This window comes from Vulpes vulpes, chromosome 12, assembly GCF_048418805.1.
Source record: "Vulpes vulpes isolate BD-2025 chromosome 12, VulVul3, whole genome shotgun sequence".
NCBI lineage: Eukaryota > Metazoa > Chordata > Mammalia > Carnivora > Canidae > Vulpes > Vulpes vulpes.
Genome location: NC_132791.1, coordinates 78,793,729 through 78,814,696, shown reverse-complemented (window position 1 = coordinate 78,814,696; position 20,968 = coordinate 78,793,729). Strand labels below are relative to the sequence as shown.

The following is a 20,968-nucleotide window of genomic DNA, read 5'->3' as shown; positions in this document are numbered from 1 at the left end:
GGACGTGTCAATTCCACGGTCCCCCTTCACTCACAGCCTTACAACATGCACCCAGTCGTTTCTTCCACATGTTGTTAAGAAATCGAAGTATTAGCTCAATGTTGTTCCACTGGTCTCATACCTTTCTCAGCACTACCTGTCTAAAATTAGCTGCTCCAAATGACTACCCCTCTCTCTTCCTTGATAAGCAACCCAGCACGGAGGTAGGAGGACTGTGCAACATCAAAAGGAAGCAGTAGACTTGCCCTCAGGCCTTATGCACTACAAATGATTTGATAAAAATGGTTCATTTTGTGATTCTATGCCAAGTCCCTATTAATTTCTTTAAATGACAACTGACATGTATCAGTTTCTGAAAAAGAAAATGTACCTGCTATCAATTAAGGAAAAAATCTTTATGTGGTTTATGTAGCAAATGAAACAACTGCAGTTGCACTTCTAATAAACAGATGAAGACCTTTTTAATCTTTAGGATGTTCTAAATCATCTGTATCACTTATTCTGTTTACAGGAAACAGAACTACTTGTCATATTACTAGTCTCCTTCTACATGTCTTCCATTTGGGGAGAAAATTTATATTACAGTCTTCAGGATGCTAAAAAGGAAAAAGAGAGAGAGTTGAAGAGCCTACGTGCTAATTCTCAAAATTACCATCAAATCTATGGATGCCTGAAGGTAGGCAATAACCAACTCTAAATGTTGTAAGCAAAAGAAATTTCCAGTGTGGCAAACTGTACTTTCCAAAAATGGCCACAGCAATATTTCTGGCCCAATTCTTTTCTAGAATCTTGCCACTCTCCATCAAGAGGTAAGGTCTAGGGACACCTGGGTGGCTCAGCGGTTGAGCCCTTGGAACCCCACCAGCACTCTGTGAAGATGCTCCATCCCGCCACAAGGAGAGATCGCAAAGGACAGGACAAGTGAGGAGGAAGTAAAGCCCAGTTGATAACCCACACTAGCAACCTCTCACACACAAGAGTGAGCAAGCCTTCAAAGGACTCCAGCATGTGGCTGTCAAGGCTTCAGCCTGAAATCCAGACATGCTGAAGCAGAGAAAAACTCTCTCTGCTGCATCCTCCCTGACTTCCTGACATAGGACCCAGAAGCAAAATAAATCATTGTTTTATGCTACTAAGTTTTGTCTTGTTGTTGAAGACCACCACCAAGATTCAGTCACACAAAGAAGTTAACTGTGTGCTATTTTCATTGCCTGTTTCCTGATGTGTTTATATAATCATCATCTCAACAGTTTATCAAGCTTCTACTCTACAGTCACCCCAGTCGGAGGGAGTGATAAGTACCATGCAGCATCCATAGAGGGTGTTGTCCACAGAGCACCTACAGTTACATTTTCCCCTTTTGGCCACAGCCTGCAAAGGAAGCCAGGATGAGGTCTTATTTTACTGGCCAGCTGCTTAATTCATAGAACCCTGACTCACATCATGGCAACAGGGCACGATTCCCACATATTGAGTTTGAGCTATGCTTTGGGCATAATGCTAACAGCTTAATATATCTATATGCTTCTAATCCTCGCCACAATTATTTGAAGAGGTATTATTATTCCCACATTTCAGATGAAGAAAGTGAGCTCCACAAAGATCTTGCAGGGGGGGAGGGGGCAATGCAATTTGTGTCCAAAACATGATACCTTTCCTACTCCCTTCTGCCCATCCTGAAGATTGCTCTGTTAGCCTGGTCACTTGGTAGCTGGTACTCAAAACATCTGGTCAGAATGTTTGCTAAAGAAACCAAACTAGGGTACCTGGGTGGCTCAGTGGCTGAGCATCTGCCTTTAGCTCAGGGCATGCTCCTGGGGTCCTAGGATCAAGTCCCAAATTGGGCTTCCCACAGAGAGCCTGCTCCTCCCTCCGCCTAAGTCTCTGCCTCTCTCTCTGCATCTCTCATGAATAAATAAAATCCTTTAAAAAAAGAAAAGAAAAGAAAAGAAACAGCCCTTTGACAGTAAAGATGACAGTTAAAAATGCATTCATGGTTCTTGGTTCCATGTCTCCTTCTCTAATCTCTTCACACCCTGTAGTAAATTTCCATGTAAAAATATTTTAGGTTTCCTGTGGGAGCCATTTTATAAGTAGACATGCCAAAGCCATTTCAAGTGCTGTATTGGAAACATTCAGCATAAATATCTTGTCCTAGAGGGAATATTAGCAAAGGTTAAAAAAAAAAGTCAATTGAGAATACAACTAAAATAACTCCAGGCAAGACTTTATAATTAATGGTGACTTGTTAAAAAATATTAAAGGATATTAAAAGAAAATTGTGCCCCTTTTCTGGATTCACTTCCCAACTTCAGTCTTCTTTATACAGCTTCTCTTTCCTATCATCATTAAGTAAAACTGTAATAAATAAAGAAGACCCTCTCAATCCCCTTTCAAAACCAAAAAAGACACACAGGCAGCACCTCTCAGCTAGACAGGATCATGGTAACCAGTTTCTTCTTCTGCAAAATGAGATAATAACAATCCCTACTGTATAAGGATTAAATTAGATAACTTTGACAGGGCTCTGGAACACTACTACACACACAGTAAAACAACTCTCTGTCTCTCTCCACTGTGGGCTCTGATTTTATACAACTCCCAACATTTGGATTGGCTCCATTTGCAAATAGTTAAGACTTCCAATATTTATGACTGTTACTATTATTTTTTTAAAAAGGGGGGTGGTGCCTGGGTGGCTCAGTCACTTGAGCATCTGACTCCTGATTTTGGCTCAGGTCATGATCTCAGGATTGTGGGATAGAGCCCTGCCTTGGGCTTTGTGCTCAGCACAGAGTCTGCTTGTGTCTCTTCCTCCCTCTTTGTCTCTCCTCTCACTCTCTCTCTCTCTACAAGTGAATAAATAAAATCTTAAACTGTTCTCCCTGTCTCCATGAAGGGGAACCTATCTTCTCACTGATGATAGAACCATTTATCCAGTGTCCAGGGCCAGAAATCCAAAAATCATCCACTAATCTCTCTTCCTTACTCCCACGCCCAACCAATCACTAAGTTCTGCCTCTCAAATATGGTCCCTCTACCCTTTCTTCAGCCTCCTCATTATGAGCACCACATTCTTCTCCACTAAGTAGTCTCCTGGCCTTCAGCCTTGCTTGGGCAGCAAGGGCCACCTTGTCAACCCCTTGTTGAACTCCTTCTATAACTTCTGGTGATTTTAGAAGAAAGTCAAAACTCTTTTAAAAACACTTTATCTCTCGGTCCCCTTCTGCCTCCCGAGTCTCATCTCTCAATATCCCCATCCCCTCCCTGTCACCCCAATGCCTCCCCATTCTTTTGCCAAACAGAATTTGTGTGAGTTTCTAAATGTGCTCCATGTTCCCTCATCTGCAGATGTTCACACATGCTGTTCCCTTTGTTGGGACCTCTTCCTCCCCTGTCAGCCTGGCTGACACCCACTCATCCCTTTAGGGCTCAACTTCAATGCCATTTCTTCCAGGAAACCTTTCAGGAAACCTGGCTCTGGTAGCTGCCCCTCTAGGGTACCATGCCTCCTGTGCTGCGTGCTCTGTTATGATGACTTGTTTGCCTCCACCGAACAATGAGCTTCATGAAGGCCATGACCTTGTCTGGCTCCCTTGCCATTGCAAATCCAATTTAGCATGATGTCTGGCACATACATATGTCCTCAATAATTTTTTTTTTGATGAAAAAACTTGTGATATTAACTTTTTACTCCCAAAAAGAGCCATAAAACTTGTGATTAGTGAGGTGCCTGGGTGGCTCAGTTGGTTGAGCATTTGCCTTTGGCTAAGGCCATGATCCTGGGGTCCTGGGATCGCCCTGCATCAGGCTTCCTGCCCATTGTGGAGTCTGCTTCTCTCTGCCCTCCTCCCCCTCTCCATCTGCCTCTCTCCCCGCTTGTGCTCTCTTTCTAATAAATAAAATCATAATGAAAAAAACCATACTTGTGATTAGTGTCATTCCCTAAAGCTCCCAACGCTCCTACAAGAAAGAAGGCCCAAAATAATACCACAGACACAGAGCAATTCATCCTCCGACTCCGCTCCCCCAAGCCCTGCAAACACAGCCGTCCGCTTTAAATTCTTTAAGGATTTCTCAGATGGAGTACAAGAAGACTGCCATTATCATTTTATAATTCTGCCTGTAAACTCATGGAGTAATCACATGGTGTCTGGGACACACAAACTAAACCAGCATTGCTACCAGACTAAATGTACACATCTAGCCAAGATTGTCTACAAGTAAATACACTTATAATAAGCACCGAACATGCCCTGTTGACACCAAGTTAGATGCACACAACTCTACTGACTTTATGCCAGAAGGCCAAGCAAAGGGAATTTCCAAACAGATGGAGAATTATAAATTGAATATGGCTATATGGAAACAAGTGAAATAGGGAGGTGGGAGAGACAAAGAGAGTTTGAAGTTATAGTCACTAAGTGAAAATGCTGAAAGTTCCCAGTGACAAGTCACATCCCCTGCACTTCATTACATCCATACCTATGCTTATGTGTTTAGCTACACTAATAGGTGAGAAGAGCCAAAGATAATCAATGTTATTGATAAAATCATTGAAATAGGAATAACACAAGTGGACAGCAATCTGACCAGGAGAAGCACCGCCTAGCACAAAGATAATTTAATTCAATTTCCATACACTCTGACTAAATTAAGTATCAGCCAGTTGAGCATTCACGAGAAATAAGCTATCGGTTTGCAAAGCTATATTAAAAGAATCTCTTTGCTATACTGATACAGATGTAGTGATGTATACTATATATATATATCATTTAAAACTGAGATTTCCAATCTCTTTTTAATCCAGTTTTTTTTCTAGATTATTTATTTATTCATGAGAGACACACAAAGAGAGGCAGAGACACAGGCAGAGGGAGAAGCAGGCTCCATACAGGGAGCCCAATGTGGGACTCGATCCAGGAACTCTAGGATCAGGCCCTGAGCCAAAGGCCGAGGCTCAACAGCTGAGCCACCCAGACGTCCCTAATCCAGTTTTTAAAAGCAGCAGTGGCAGATTCTACACTCAATAATGCAAAACTTGTAGCACTGGAAATTGAGCTGTCTGTTCACTTCCAGGAAGACAGACTGTGAATATGTATGTACACTTTACAACTTGGGTAATATTAGATGATTTGTTTCATAAAAATTTCTAAAAGTTGGCAGCCCAGGTATATTAGGTTATAGAATTTGAAACAGGAAAAATGGCCATGGAAGCTCATAAATCTCTGAAACTCAAGGTGAGAAGAAAACAAAAAACCACTCATACAAAGCAGCACAGACTACCATTAGAAATTTCCTAGAGAGAAATGTTCCAGGTTAAACATTAGACATTGCAAATATATCAAGTCAATTTAGTTTTCTTTCTCCCACAATCCCTTACCACTTAGAGTTTTGTCCCCAGCTGACAGGTGGGCTGAAATCAGCCTTATTTCAACAAACCAAACATCCAAACTATGTAATCATGGATGACATCTGAGCTTGATCTGGCTAACTGTTTATAAAGGAGTCTTTCACAAGGATCAGTGGGAGTTCTCATTGTTGACAGAGCCAGACAGTAAGGCACACCACCTGCAAACTTCCTGCTGAAATCAACAAAATGCAAATAAATAGCCTTTCTAAAAAAAAAAAAAAAAAACAGGCTCCATGCTGGGTGGGGAGCTCAACACAGGGCCACAGGGCCTAGTGCTGGGCCTGAATTCAGGACCCTAAGAGCAAGACCTGAGTCAAAATCAAGTAAACTGAACTCCAAAAAAAAAAAAAAAAAAAAATTTAAATCAAGAACCAGACACTTAACCAACTGAACCACCCAGACACCCCAACAGCCCTATCTTAAAAAATACCACCATCAATCCATTTTGAAGTATGTTGAAACCTGTTTTTTTATATGGAAAGATTAAGACTACTAGCCTGCTACCTACCTGCAAGATAGAGACCTTTACAGGTGTTCTTCCAGCATGGTGATAGAGGCAGCTAAATTATGCATACACTCTGGCCCATGCTTTTACCAGCACCACACTTGAGAAGGTAGGGGGCTGTGTGTGGGTCAGTCCAGGGCCACACACCTAGCAGAACTAAGAGGCCCATGGGGTCTGAGCACAAGTCCCTGGCTTCATTAGCATGGCATTCTTCCCATGCTATTCCACCAGCAAAAGTCTAAGGATTTATTGCTGTTCTGTGCCACTGGGGATCTTTGAAACAGTTTCTACAAGTAACCCATGTAATAGTAAAATAGGAAAAGTAAACACACACAGACAATTTTTTCTAAATTAAAGGGAAATAAAATTTAAAATTAGGTAAGCACTGACAAGCTTCAATACCAAAATCAAAAAATCAATGTATTATCATAAATGATGTTATATGTTTCTTATTACTGATTCCTCTGAGTTTCATTTCTCTTATTCCTTTAACATATCACCCTCTTGGGTTGTCTTTTCCAGACTTACATTGTGTGGGGGGAAAAAGTGAAACATCTCTCAAGATGGTTGCGTATCTGTCAAAGATGCTAGGATACCTTCAGTTCTAAATACAAAAACCACATTCCAAGACAGGAATATCTTCCAGACCCTTTACTTTCATCATGGTGCTCCAAATTTTGTTGCTTTTCAAAATTTCTGACTGGAAGTGCCAGTGAATCAGAGCACCACATGCTTATTTACACTGAAGGGTTCTCTGATAAAAGAAATCACAGCAGGAGGCACCGCCATGGATTGCCAATCACTCCAGCGGTTCTCTCTGCATGCTTGCTGCCTCCTCCAACCAGGGATGTGACAACCCAAGCCTGGGTCTTCCTGGGTCTCCCAGTAAGGCTCCCACAAACCCTGGGTCAGAGGGCATCAATCTCAATTCAGCTCTGCCATCTTGGTATGCAACCGAGATATGGAAGTCAGAAGAATGGGTCTATCATTAGAAATAGGCAGAAAGGAAACATGACACTTGCTTTCTTTTTTTTTTTAAGATTTTATTTATTCATTCATGAGAAAGAGAGAGAGAGAGAGAGAGGCAGAGACACAGGCAGAGGGAGAAGCAGGCTCCATGCAGGGAGCCCAACGTGGGACTCGATCCCAGGTCTCCAGGATCACACCCTGGGCTAAAGGCAGCGCTAAACTGCTGAGCCACCCAGGCTGCCCTGACACTTGTTTAGTGGTCTTCACCAATTTTTAAAGAATTTTTCTTTCAATTCGACTTAAATTCCTCAGCCATCAACCTATAGTTTAATTTTGGTTTCCTCCTTTTTGGTACCCAGCTATGGTGGAGAAGAGCTAGTCACCGTATTCTTTGTTAAGTACTGAAGCCAATTATTAACTAGGTCTAAATAAATCATTTTCTCCCCTTAGAATAACAATCTCTGATATATTTCAATCTGCTTATTCTTTTGGGTGTATCTCATCTCTTCAAACTCTTTCCAGAGTCTTCCTACAACAATTACTATGGTAAATGTCTTTCTATGTCTGTATGGCTGGACTCCAGCCCACTGCCTGGCATTCAGCAGTCTCTTGATAAATATTCTTGAGAAAATGGGAAATCATACATGAGCAGTATACAATAAACGACTGAGCATAATTTATTTGTCTTCCTTGGCTATCCTTCACTATTTGCTTAATCACACTTTCCCAATTATTCCTACCATATGGAAATTATCATACCTTCATCATGAATAGTCCCTTTGACCTTACCAGAAAACCCAATAAACTCCTTCTATTAATTATCCTAAAATGTGAACCTAAGTATTAGTAAGTGCACAACCAGAAGCTTGGTTTACCTCGACAGAACTTCAGATCATAGTACATATTCACATGTGTCTGAATCCCAACCAGTATAAGAACAAGAAGTTTTTCTCTGCTCAATAGGTCTTGTTGTTTAGTAGTAATGTCTTATTATGATTAAGTGGTATTTTCAAACATTTACATTTAGTTAGCAATTTATTTTACTAGATACTTTTTCTGTTTTCTTCTTAAAATATGATAATTATTTTCTAAATGTCTATTATAAGTCTGTCTTTGCTTAGAACAGCTTATTACTACAAACTTAAAAATTATACTAATTCATATGTCTTGCACTTTCACATTCAATCTCCTAAAATCATGTCTAAATGCCAAATAGAGAATACAAAATATCTGAAACAAATGTCACGATTCATGCTAATGGACAAACTAAAATCACCAAACCTTCAGCTTTTGATCAGAGCTGATTAGGGTTATTACGGTATAGTTTTCATTAGACCACTATTTTCCAGATTGATGCAACATTTCATTCTTATTCTTGTTCAAACTCACATACATACATACACAGCTCAATACTGAAAAAAATAAATAAAATGAGAAAATGTAGAAGGAAAGTGAAATATCGCTAGCTGTTTTTAATAGAAAATTGTGTCTTCAGAGAACTGTGGCAAGGTCATATTCACCTTGGAATCATCTGACCACTGATGAGAACTAGCTATCCCTGGAAAAACACTTCTTACTTAGCAGTAATATTAGGAAGGTAGAGGAAGGTAAGAAATAAAAGATTGGGAAGAAGTCTCAATTATAGCTGAAAGACCTCACAGAAGTGGTTTTATCTTCTTTGGTTCTTCAATAAATTAGTAAACTTTAATCTAGAAATCTTTCCCCAAGTTAAAGAAAGAACTATTTAGGACTTTAACTATATGGTAGTTCCCCCTTTGAACCCAGAATTCCCAGGCTAAAGATTAGTAAGTTAAACCACAGAGCCCCATGCCTTCCCCGCAGTGAGGTTAATAATTACACCCAATTTAATGTCTAGAATCCCATTTCCAACCAAAAGCCTTTAAGTAGCAAATCTCATAGTATGTTTCATTAGAGATTATACCTAATAATTAGGCAAAAATATGAACTTGTAAAAATTATTCGCAAAGCCTTAAAGATGCGCACCAGGGTGGCCTACCCAAAGGCTGGACAACCCCCATCACCACAAGCTTTCCAGTTTTGATGCTCCAGAAATCTCTCTTCCTGCCCCTCCACCTCTCCCAGGTGCTCCTGCAAGTGTTCCTCTCCACTAAGAAGAAACAAAGCTTATCCAAATTCTCCACTGTTGAACATCTAAGGTAAGGGATGTGTATTCAAGAGAATTCAACCTGACTGGCGCATCCAACAAGGAGGCTCCCACTTCCTCTGAAAGGACGTCATTGGGGTCTCATTTCAGGTTTTAATTTGCAGATTTCTTTTTAAGGCCCCACTTCTCAAAACTACAGATAGCACGCTTATTCACGGATGGATCACTTAGAAATAAAGCAAGCCTGACCTTCTCCAGGTCATCAGGTGCACGTGGGTCAGACACTTCCAGAAGCACATGAGGAAGGGTGGATGAAAGAAGGAGAAAACCAAATAGATGCTTGATTAATTTTTTTAGAAATATAAATGTGAGAAAAGGCTAAAAAATGGTCTTTTCTGCTGACTCTGAGAACACAGATTAGTGAGATTCAAGAAAATAAAGCTCCAAGCTGTTCTGTATCAGACAGTGATGGAAACTTGCATTGAGGAGACACCTGGATGGCTCAGTGTTTGAGCGTCTGCCTTTGGCTCAGGTCATGATCCCGGAGTCCTGGGATCAAATCCCACATCAGGCTCCCCACAGGGAGCCTGTTTCTCCCTCTCCCTCTGTCCCCCATGAGTGAATGAATGAATGGATGAATAATTAAATTTTTTAAAAGAAGAAGAAAAGAAACTTGCATTGGGCATAGAACCAAGACGAACCAGACACGGAGAGGAAGACAGACAAGGCCAAGAGGGCCATTCAAAGACCAGAGGCTGAGCCAGCAGATGAGGCCAATCAAGTTTTAATAATGGGGAAGTCTAATCTTCACTTCCAAATCTGTTTAGCTCTCAAAATGAGGGCCTTGACCAAGAAAATGTATGAGTTCCTCAACGAAGATCATCGCCAATGGAGTTAAAATCAATCACAGCAAGCAAGAGAGGTTAAATGGTAGCCTAGTCCATGAGGACAGGGGCCATGTGGGTTTGGCTCCCAGAGGACAAGCATGAAGCCCAGCACACAGCAGACACACAATAAATCCTTGTTAAGTGAACAATGTTCATTTAATACAGCTCCAAATCACACTAGGGAGACACTAATGCATCACACAAAGGCTCAACCACAACTAAGTTTATCCCTGAAACCAAATCTAAATAGATGGTGGCCACGAAAACCTTCAAGGCATTTGCAACATCTCACTCATATGTGAAACCCGGAACAACCGGGCATGCAAAAGGCAAAGAGACATCTCTCTGAACTGTTGATGAGGAATATTTGAAAGTAGAGGGAATTAAAACTCTCGACCAGCCTGGGAAGCCTGGGTGGCTCAGTTGGTTAAAGGTCTGCCTTCAGCTCAGATTATGCATGATCTCAGGATCCTGGGACCCAGTCTTATATCAGGCCCCTGCTCAGCAGGGAGTCTGCTTCTCCCTCTGCCTCTGCCCCTCCTGCTCATGCTCTCTCTCTCTCTCTCTCTCAATCACTCTCTCTCTTAAATAAATAAAATGTTTAAAAAAAAAAAAAGGAAAAACTGTTACCAGCCTACTCATGCTAGGTACTGCAGAATCAGATGACCTCCTAGAGACTTACAATTTTAACAGGCAGCTCTGATGCATATGTTCAAGACTGATCAGCTCAAGACTAACCAGGAATGGGGACAAACTTATCCCATGAAATCATATTTATTGACTTGGTGCAACAAGGGACAGCTCTTGGAGAAGGCTGACAGGACAAGGCTGAGACAGAGGGGGGAGGAAATCGTCTTTCATAAGATCTGGGTTCTCCCTGAAGGACTCTGAGGTGGTGGCTAAGGGAAGTAGAATCCATTCTAGACTGAGAGCTGTTTGGAGGGGAGGTCAGGAGGAGTGGAGAGTAACTCGGGTTATTATGAGGTGAGGACAGTGTAGCAATTAAAGATCTGCAGTAAGGAGTGCCTGGGTGGCTCAGCATTTGAGGGTCTGCCTTCGGCTCAGATCATGATCCGGGGTCCTGGGATCAAGTCCCTCACCGGGCTCCCTGCAGGGAGTCCACTTCTCCCTCTGTCTGTGTCTCTGCCTCTCTCTGTGTGTGTCTCTCATGAATAAATTAATTAAAAATCTTGAAGGAAAAAAAAAAAGATCCCCAGTAAAACATGGACAGCGCAAAGCAGGCCTGGAATGTCAGCAAAAGGAGAGCGGGAATCACTGGAAAAGCCATTTTGATGGCAGCCTGGAGCTGCTGCACGCCTGCAGGACATGCAATGCCTCTGCTCACCCTGCAGCCGCCTTGTTGTGGGTCCATCCTCCAAGCCTCACTGAGGGCAAGGCTGCCCCGTCTCTCATCTAGCCCAGATGGCCTCCACTCTTGAGGCAAGAGACAGGCTCTGCCTCTCACACAGATCTAAGTATTAATTAATTCCCATTAATCAAGCTGTAGATAGGGATGCCCTTGGAGCCTTCATCTAGGGGAAACAGCCCCACAGTAGACAGTCCTGACCCATAAGCCTGAGCCCACCTTCAGTTCCTCAGTCCTCTGAGCAAACCTTTGGGCCAGCACCCTGGGGAATAACAGGATGATTTGCACCCCCCCCCCCCCCGCCACATCTCCTCCCCTAGACTCTACATCCCTCCAGAGAGAGAGTGGCGAAGTCTCCAGTGCCGCCCAGGGCCCCGCACAGACCCCAACCTGCCACATACTCTCTGGGGCCGAGCTGTCTGCTCACCCCTCCTGCACGATGTGCATCGAGGCCCTGCACGTGGAAGAACAGGTTGTGCATGCGAGACAGCTATTCGTCTGAAGGATGCCCTATGCCAGGCAGGATGACCAGCAAAAGGGCAACTCTGTGTCCAAGAGGGGGAGCCTCTGTTTGAAGGGTTCACAAGGGCTCTGTTGCAACATGATGGAGCCAACTGTGCTTAAACGGCTCCACACACACTGGACTGAATCCCTCTGAATTGAATCACTAATCCTCTGGTGCTAGAGATGTTCACACATCCATCTGTTCACCAAGACTATCAATTCCTGAGGCTGAGAGGTTACGCATGTCTTGTTGAGTTTTGCTCCCAGCACTCTGCCTACTGTGCTGCACAGTTTAGGCATCTAATCCCATGAAAGCAAAAGAGATGAGGTAGAAATGCAAGGAGAAGCCCATTCAGGGCAAAAGCACAGTGCATGCTGGTAAGGAAAAGGAAAGGTGTTTCGTGCCGATGAGAGGCTTCTAGCACTTGCCAACAGAGGACCCCCACAGCCGGCTTAGGTAGCAGAGGAAAGAGAAAAGCTGATGAGTTGACTTGGTATATGGATATATTGCAAGAGATCTGCACCTGGGCTGAGAGGAGGGGAGAAGGAAGCAAGGAGAAGATGAAGAATAAAAGATGTGCCACCAAGGTCAAAAGATGAGCAACCCATTTTTATTAAGACCACAACTGATGGAGGGAGGATGGGATGAAAGATAAGAATGCAACTAGAAAATGCTTGAGGACTGGGAGCAAGAATGCAAACCTGACCTAGGAGCTTCCTTTATCTGGATGTTAGTAAAAGCAGGACCCACATGTAGGGAGACAAGGGAGGTCTTCTCTGAGCCCACAGTGACAGTGCTGCCCCACCTTGGAGCAGGTGCAAACTCCCACAGATGCACCTTCTTGGTTTCTAATCTTTATCTCCTTTCTCTTCTCCCCCTTTCCTCCTGCCACCCAAAGTGCTGGCCAAAGAGGACCATGTACTTCTCTGGGGCTAGTGGAAGAGGTCCACCAGAGCTCTGCCTTTCTCCATCCTAGTGATATGGCCACAAAGAGCAAGAGGAACAGGACTAGCTGTCCTTTTAGCATCTCTTCAAAGATGAGCCTCATAGAACAGAAAATGACAGAAACCACAAAAGGACTTCAAATGTCAAGGTGACATGCATGTTCTCACTACTGTGACCTGTGGTCAGCAAGTGGATTCCACTGTGTCTAAATTATTAACTGTCTAAAGAGCACCCAGATCATATGATGGACTTGGGTGAGGGTGCTCTGGGAGAAGGGAAGGAATGTCGTCTTTGACTCTCAGAATCCATCATGTCCAAACGGAGCCACAGTGGCTAGGACACAAGGTGACACATCCAGCAGAATGCCTCTGAATGATAAAGGGTCTTTCTACACTAACACTTGCAGGGAATTCTTAGAATTGATGTGTTGAGCAATTAGGATGACTGAATCATGTACGCTGATGTGATGGCCTTTATCACGTCGCCAACACAGACAACTCAAACGGTATGACATCACCTCATTTTTGAGGGAAATGACCCGGATTTTGATAAATAACCTTATTCATCCTTTCTACTGGAACATCTCTGAATAAGCATGGTCTGTGCTACCACTGTGTTGAAACATCCCTCCTTGAAACTGCTCTCCACCCTCCTAATTGATGTATTCATCATGTTCTAGACTCACTTCAAGAATTCTGTGAACCCCTCCCTGTGACTGGGAATAAGATATGTTCTCTTCCTCCAACAAAGAGCAGTCAATAGCCTTTGACAAGGTATGCAATCTTTTCTCGATTGACTCGAACACTGAATGAAATCACCAGCTTAAATCAAGAAAGCATCTATAATTTTTGTGAAAGGCCAGTGTCTATCAAGTCTGTTCCTAGATAGTCCTCTGACTTTGAACTTGTTGAATCCTACAAGTTTGATTGGAAATCAGCCATGGGAAAGAGAGGGGTACTCCCCTGCTCCTGGTAAGAATTATACACATAATACATTCTCAGAACAGTTCACAAAACCTTGCACCCTACGTCAAACATCAGGGATAATCCTGCAGAGCCAATAGTTAAAGTGATATCTTAAAAAAAATAAATAAATAAAATAAAGTGATATCTTTATGAGCAAATGCATCCACACCTCCCTTCTGGGATGCAAGGAACCCAAAACTCTCCCTTGCTGGCAATGAAATTAGGGGCTCCCCTGGCTCACAGCAGGCATTGAGTGCAGTCATGGTGTGACTCCAGGAGGAGGGTCTCTGCATTGAAGATCAAGACCAGGAATGCAGAGTGAGGGCAATGTATACATCCCTATCTAGGCTGGGAGGATGGCAGTGGGAGAGAGGGCCTCAGGGGAACAAGAGGGAGAGTAGGGCTTGGATAGTCAAAGAGCACCTCCGTTTCCCATCTCCTCTGCATCTCCAAACTTCTACTGCTCTCTCTTTATCTCCTCCACAAAACTTTATGGGGAAGAACTGAGAAGAAATGAAAGGCTACAGCTGGGTCTGCATAGTTAGAAGAAAAGAGAAGGGAATCACCAGGAAGAAATAAAGCAGAAGAGATGCAGTCTCCTAGTTAGAGGGAAGGGGCGGGTTTCTCACAGGTAACATATGCACCTATAAGTCAGAACCTTGTCTGGGGGTCTGGGACACAGACCCACAATAAAGGACACCAAGAGCTATTGCCCCTCAGTGGAAGAACAGTCAGCAAATTAAATTAACTAGAGTCCTCGTGAATGCATCCCCTGTGAAGGATAATCTTTTGAAGAAAGTATATAAGAAAAATATATTGCATACCTGTTGCACTTTGCCAGCATCTTCATCAAAGACAAAGAATCCAGAGCAGATATATGCTCATGTTTAAAGAATTCACATACCTCATATTCTATCACAGAAATTTGGCCTTGGTCACTAACTTCAAGCAAGGTCTGCCTACTTTGAACAGTTGTATATCCTTCAAACAAAATTACATCCAGAACCAATTCACTGATACACTTTTTACTACTTGCTACTGATAGTAACTAGTGGTCATTCTTCAGCTATAACGTAAGCAAAACCTGAAAAATATATACCCTTGTCTATAAAGAATTAGAATGCCGTCTAAATCCTAAGACATGCTATAAGAAATGCAAAAATGGTATTGCTATTTACTTGAACCTTCAAAATATTATTCGCATTACCTCTGTATTAACAACTTCCATAGGTCTCTTCTTCATTTCTCCTATGTCCAAGTAACTGGGGGAGGAAAAAAAAACAAAACAGTAAGGGTTTCTTTTGTTGCTTTTGAGTCATTATGTAAATTTCTTATTAAAATTTTTAAAAAGTAAAGCAAGCCATAGGAAATACGTAAGCCTAAAGCAAAGATCAATAGCTCCTTAATCAAAAGCAATTATGGCAGCAGGAACAGCTTTGAGCATCACCAACCAGAGCTGATACACTGTCTTCTTCTCCCAACTTCAATGAAATTGAAGTCTTAGAAACACACACTTCTTAGAGGGAACATTTTCCCCCCACGGTGGTTGGCCCCTGACCATATACGTGGTATTTCTAATTCTTATACCACTTTTGATATAAAGAGTGGTTTGTGTGTACAGATCCTTAATAGTTCCATTAATAACAGCCTTTAGGTCAAAACAAAGAAAGTACTGGTAGTGTGCATTAGACCATCTATGAAAGGCTGAGGAATTTTCTTTCCTATGAAGGTACTTTCTTGATATGGAAATGCTCAGCCACATGGGATAGCTTAGGCATTGATTCAGCTAAATCAATGCACATGGGTGGACTAGTTAACCTCTGGAGACCCCTATTATTAAACTCCTACTTGCTATAGATATTAACTTGTGATCATTCTTCAGATATAGCATAAACACAACCTGCAAGCTACACTTTTGTCACCGTCAAGCCCTAAGTCCATCACTGTGATCTGGTTCCATTGTCCTTCACACAGAGCAGGTGCATTTAATTTATAACCAGGGATACAAAGATACCTCAACTACATAATTGTTGAGTTGGCAAAAAAGAATTTATACTAAGAGTTAATTTTAGCCGTATTTTATTATTGTTGTTTGCATTTTTTGATAGAATGCTTTAGTCAATCAATGCTACTAGAAATCATGCCTTTCTTATATAAACAGTGTTTACATAAAATATTGCAAAACTCCCTCTGTTTAGCAACAAAATGGCTCTTTTGCAGATCTACCGGGATTGATTTCTGCCATAGGAGCAAAACAGCTTAACTGCCATGTGCAGAAAAGTGATCTCAGATCCACATGATTAGTGAAGTAGAGTCAATGTTCAGAAACACATAGAAAAACTTTAGGGAAGATAACCATCTCTAGAATTCTCCACTATAAAATAAAAGTTTAATAGCTACCTCAAGTCTAATTATGGTTTCAAAAATATTAGGAAAAATCTGGGTAAAAGAAATTCAAGAAGGAAGTTGATCATTTTCATTTGAATAATTTTTTTCTACCATTGCTAAATTTCCCCAACATCATGTAGGGCCTAAATGACATAAATTACCTTCAATATCTTCTGGGCTTTCTTTCATCCTGCCAGTTGCCTCAATTGTTTTGTAAATTTGCAACTGCTAAGCTTCAAATATATTCAGCATTTAAATCTTCTTGGCTTATATCATTATAACCATAGATACTACCACTTTAACAGAAATAAATAGACTACTCCTCTGTCAGTAAAAACTAACCATAGAAACCACTATAACAGACTCAGGTATTTTTTTGTATGTGAATTAAAGGCAAAAATAACCATGCAAATCCCTTATATCTATATAAAGAATGACTTGAAGTACACTTTTTATTTGGTTTGGAACTGGACCTGTTTTTATCTTTTGAGTTGATAATGCCAAACAAACAAAAGAGAATATGAGTTACAAAAGTGAGTCTGCAAATTTGGGCTGTAGATTCCAAAACAGATCTCCATTCCCATGAAACTGCTTTTTTATGGGGATTATTTAATTTAAAAAATCAACAAAAAACATGATGAAAGGAACTGGATAGTGATGCTTTGTATTTATATGACATTTTGATGTTTACAAAGCACATTCACATCCATAGTATTCACTTTTCTAACAAACCCTGTGAGGCGGGAATGGTTATGCTCTTTGTCCATATCAGGAAGCTGAGTCAAGTGGCTTGCCCAAGGATACATAGCTAATAAACAACTCAGCCTTATGTCTCCTGATCTTTAAGTTCTAAATGTCTTTGAAACACATCACTTCATTTAGTTCTTGTCTATGAAGTTAGACAAAGTGTGCTAAAGGAAGTTTCCAAGAAGGGAAAACTAAATCCAAATGCATCTATCACCTTGCTTTAAAAAGAATGCCTGGCAGAAAAAAAGAAGAACACTTTTAGAAATCAGTTTAAGCACATTCGGGAAAGGAAAAATAATATTAGACAAGATTAGTGACATTTGGGGAAATACTTCTATATAGTGAAAATTAGAATTCACAAGTACAAGCTTTACATTAAACATATTGTTTTGTTATCCTGTGATCCAAGCTGAATTTCAATTAAAAACTATGAAATGGAAAGTTTCCAAGCGGTTCAGTAATTCTACTCCCAGGTATATAACCAAGAAAATGAAAACTTGTACACGATTGTTTCTAGCAGCATTATTTCATAACAGCCCAAAGTGAAACAACCCAAATGTCTATCAATGGGTAAACACAATGTGGCATACCCATACCATGGAATATTACTCAACAATACAAAGAATAAAGTGCTGATACATACTACACATGGATATGCCTGGAAAACATGGATGAGCCAAGTGAAAGAGGCCAGAAAAAGAAAAGGCCAAATATGGTATGATACCATTGATCCGAAATATCCAGAACAAACAAATCCATAGAGACAGAGAGTAGATTAGCAGTTGCCAGGGGATGGGCAGAAAGGGAAACTGGGAGGAATGGGGTTTCATTTTGGAGTGATGGAAATGTTCCAACATTAGCTTGTAATCATGGTTGTACAACTCCATGAACCCACTAAAAATGACTGAAATACATAAAGTTTACGTTATGTGAAAGAGCTCTCAATAGAGCTTTTTAAAAAAGTCCTGTGGAGGGGCACCTGGTGGCTCAGTGGTTGAGCACAGGCCTTCAGCTCATGGTCCTGGGATGGAGTCCCACATCAGGCTCCCTGCAGGGGGCCTGCTTCTCCCTCTGCCTGTGTCTCTCCCTCTCTTTGTGCGTCTCTCACAAATAAATAAATACAATATTAAATAAATAGTCCTATGGAATATTAAATTCTACCTATCCTGCAATACCCACCCCCACAATGCCCCTCAACTGTGAATTTCTGCATAACTTTATTTTTCCCATTGCAATTATTCCTTTGTACCTTACATTAAAATTATTAGTGTGCCTCTTGGGTCTGTCCTGTTAGTCTCAAACTCTTAAAGATGAGGAGTTACGCCCTTGTTCCCTTCACAGATCTAAGCACAGCTTAACTCCCTGCACACCTACTGTGAGTGAGCTCCCTGCCAGGAACTAGGAATAAGCACCAATGCTGATCCCCCGCGCGTGAAGATCTAGCCATCAAGTACCTAAAGACAGACAGACATATAGACAAATACAGCGAGCCAGTAAGCTTTTCCAAGCATTATGTTCACAGCATAAACACGCAGGCCGTGGAAGAAGGGTCACAACGGTGGGACGTAGTCAGTTACCAAAAAGGCTTCTACTTCTACTTGGAAGGAAAAGTTGGAAGAAGTTGAATGGGGGGGGGGGGGGGGGGGGGTATGCAGAAAGCAATTTTCTCCTCTTGTGAGTAGATAGTAGTATCCAACACTTCTAAATAATTTTTAAGAAATCGTTATTTAAACTCAAAAAAGTAGGTGCCAAGAAAAAGGGAAAAAAAAAAAAAAACAGAAAATTGTCAAGTACCAGTTTGGTCACTGAATACTTTGCTAAGATTCCTGTTCCTCCCGCTCGCCGAGTGAAATTCCTTCTCGGGTCCCATTTTCAATCCCCAGCCCCAGCCCCAGCCCCAGCCCGGCTGCAGCGGCAGCGCGGGGAGGCCGCCGAGGGCGGGCGGCGCGGGGCTCCGGACCCGGCCCGAGCGCACCGCACACCTGCGTGCAACCTTAGGTGCTGGGCGGCGAGGACAGACGGACGGACTCACTTGAGCTTCTTGAAGGCTTCCTGACCCCCGGCCACGTAGTTGCCCCCGCTCTGGAGCTGGTCCAGCTTCCGGATGCGGTGGCCGGCCCGCGGCGTGTAGATGTTCCTGACCGCCCCAAACGGCGCCTGAACACCGCCCGTCACCTCTTTCAGAAACACGTCGAAGCTGGACACTTTCTTCTCGTGGATGACCACGCGGCGCCCCGCGAAGAAAGGGTCCCCGTTGCGGTACACCAGCACGCTCTTGACGACCGGCTGGGACAGGTGGCTGGACCTGGCGCCGGTGCCGCTCATCCTCCCCGTGGGGACGCGCCCGGCGGGCTTCTCGGGGGACCTGCCTCTGCTGCCCGGCTGCCTCGCGGCGCGCACCGGCGGGGCTGCCTGAAACCAACAGCCCAAGGTAAAAAAAAAAAAAAAAAAAAAAAAAGGGCAGAGGGACTGAGGTGCGCCCGGCTCGCGCCCCGCGGGGACCCTGCGGGTGGCGGGACTCACGGCCCTCGTCCAGGTACTTCACCGGAGTCTGCACAGCCAATCGGCGCTCGCCGTGCGCGCAGCACACCTGCCCCGCACGCTACGCGCAGAGCCCAGGTGTAGCCGCAGGCCCCGGGCGCCCACCGAGGGGCGCGGGGGGCGCGGGGGGCGCGGGGGGCGCGGGGGGCGGACGTGGCAGGCGCGCTCCTACGCACGCAGCCCTGGAAAGATGCTCCAGCGCCGCTGCTCACGTCCCAGTCGTGCTACTCCTCCAGGTCCCTTGTCTTTTCTCTCCTCGCCGCCTCACCCCTCCTGGCCTGCTTGCTCCCCAAATGAAAGCAAATAAGATTCTGGCCGGAATCGCCCAGATTTTAATTTGCGCCAAAATAATAGCCTAACGCGCGTTGAGAGGGAAAAGGCAGGAGGAGGGGGCGCCGGAGGAGGCAGGAGCTTCCCGGACCCCTCGCCCCCTCCGAGACCCTCCGCCCAGCGCCGCCGAAGGTCCCGCGGGCGCCGTTTGAACGCCGGGCGCGCAGCCGAGTCCCAGCGCGGGAGGCGGAGGGCGGAGGGCGGGGTCCCGGGACGCGCCCGCCGCGGGGGTACCTGGCGACCCTCGAGGGCCGGCTGGGGGAGGGGCGGCCGGGGCCAGCGCCGGGGGGGCCGGGCGGGGCGCGGCGCTCCCGCTGTTCCTCCGCTGCCGTTGCCTCCGCGGGCCCTCCTAGTCCCGGGGGGAGGGGGGGGCTTGTTACTTCTCGCCGTTGCCATAGCGACTGCAGCCACGCGCGGAAGCGAGTCCGTGGACCGGGCCTGGCGCGCGCCCGAGTCCCGGAGGCTTTGCCAGGGGGCTCCCCAGGGACAGCTGGAAGTCAGGGGTTGCGGGGGTGGAGGGGCAGCCTGGTGGCGTTATCCTGCAGTCCTGACATAAACGGTCGCCCGCTGTGAGCCAGGCCCCATGCTGGAGGCGGGGGATACAGCCGGCCTGCAATATTTGGAGCACCTACCACCTGCTACCTGTATGCTGGGAAGAGGCTTGCTCCCTGCCTCGGAAGGCCGGTGGCTCCGCAGCTACCTGTCCATGCCCAAGACCCCACATTCATGCAATTCGTGTAGATTGGGTCAGCGCATGAGTACGCGAGTGGAAATGCACTAAAGAGGTGTTGTCCAGTCCACTCTGGGGCATACATATTATGGGGCCAGGGAAATTCTCCATCAACAGTTGAAATCATCCTTGCTCGGTTCTGCCGGGGACGCCCTTTATTCCTCCTACGACCATGCTGCTTCGTGGCCTGTGCAAACCTCGTTACTGGCTGTTCCAAACTGCCATATATGAACAAAAGTCATATTGATAATTAACTACAATGAATTGAATGTTTGCCATGAAGCAGGCATTGCATCAGGGTCTTGATGTAGATAATCTGATTTAATGCTCACAATGACCATTTTTCTTTACTCGGATGAGGAACCCAAGGGGTAGAGAAACGGAAGAAATGTATCTGGGGTCGCACACAAAAATTCAAGTCTAGTTCTCTGTGATTCCAGAACTACCTTGACCACCACGTCATGTTAATCTAAAAGGTGAACGTATAAAGCACTGCAATCTGGAGCAGAGACATTTTTATTCAAGTTACCTAATACATTAATGCCAGGAAAG

General features: G+C 44.0%; 1 protein-coding gene across 1 annotated transcript in view; it reads right to left on the bottom strand.

Annotated features, from left to right (window-relative positions):
* Positions 1-19,832, bottom strand: part of DCDC2 (doublecortin domain containing 2) — a 158,754-nt gene extending 138,922 nt beyond the window's left edge. The window contains exons 1-2 of the mRNA XM_025999307.2: positions 18,848-19,832; positions 14,888-14,942 (exon numbers count right to left, since the gene is read on the bottom strand). Coding sequence (XP_025855092.1) covers positions 14,888-14,942; positions 18,848-19,140 — 348 coding nt within the window. The 5' untranslated portion in view covers positions 19,141-19,832. The remainder of the gene's footprint in view (positions 1-14,887; positions 14,943-18,847) is intronic.
* Between the last annotated feature and the right edge of the window lie 1,136 nt (positions 19,833-20,968).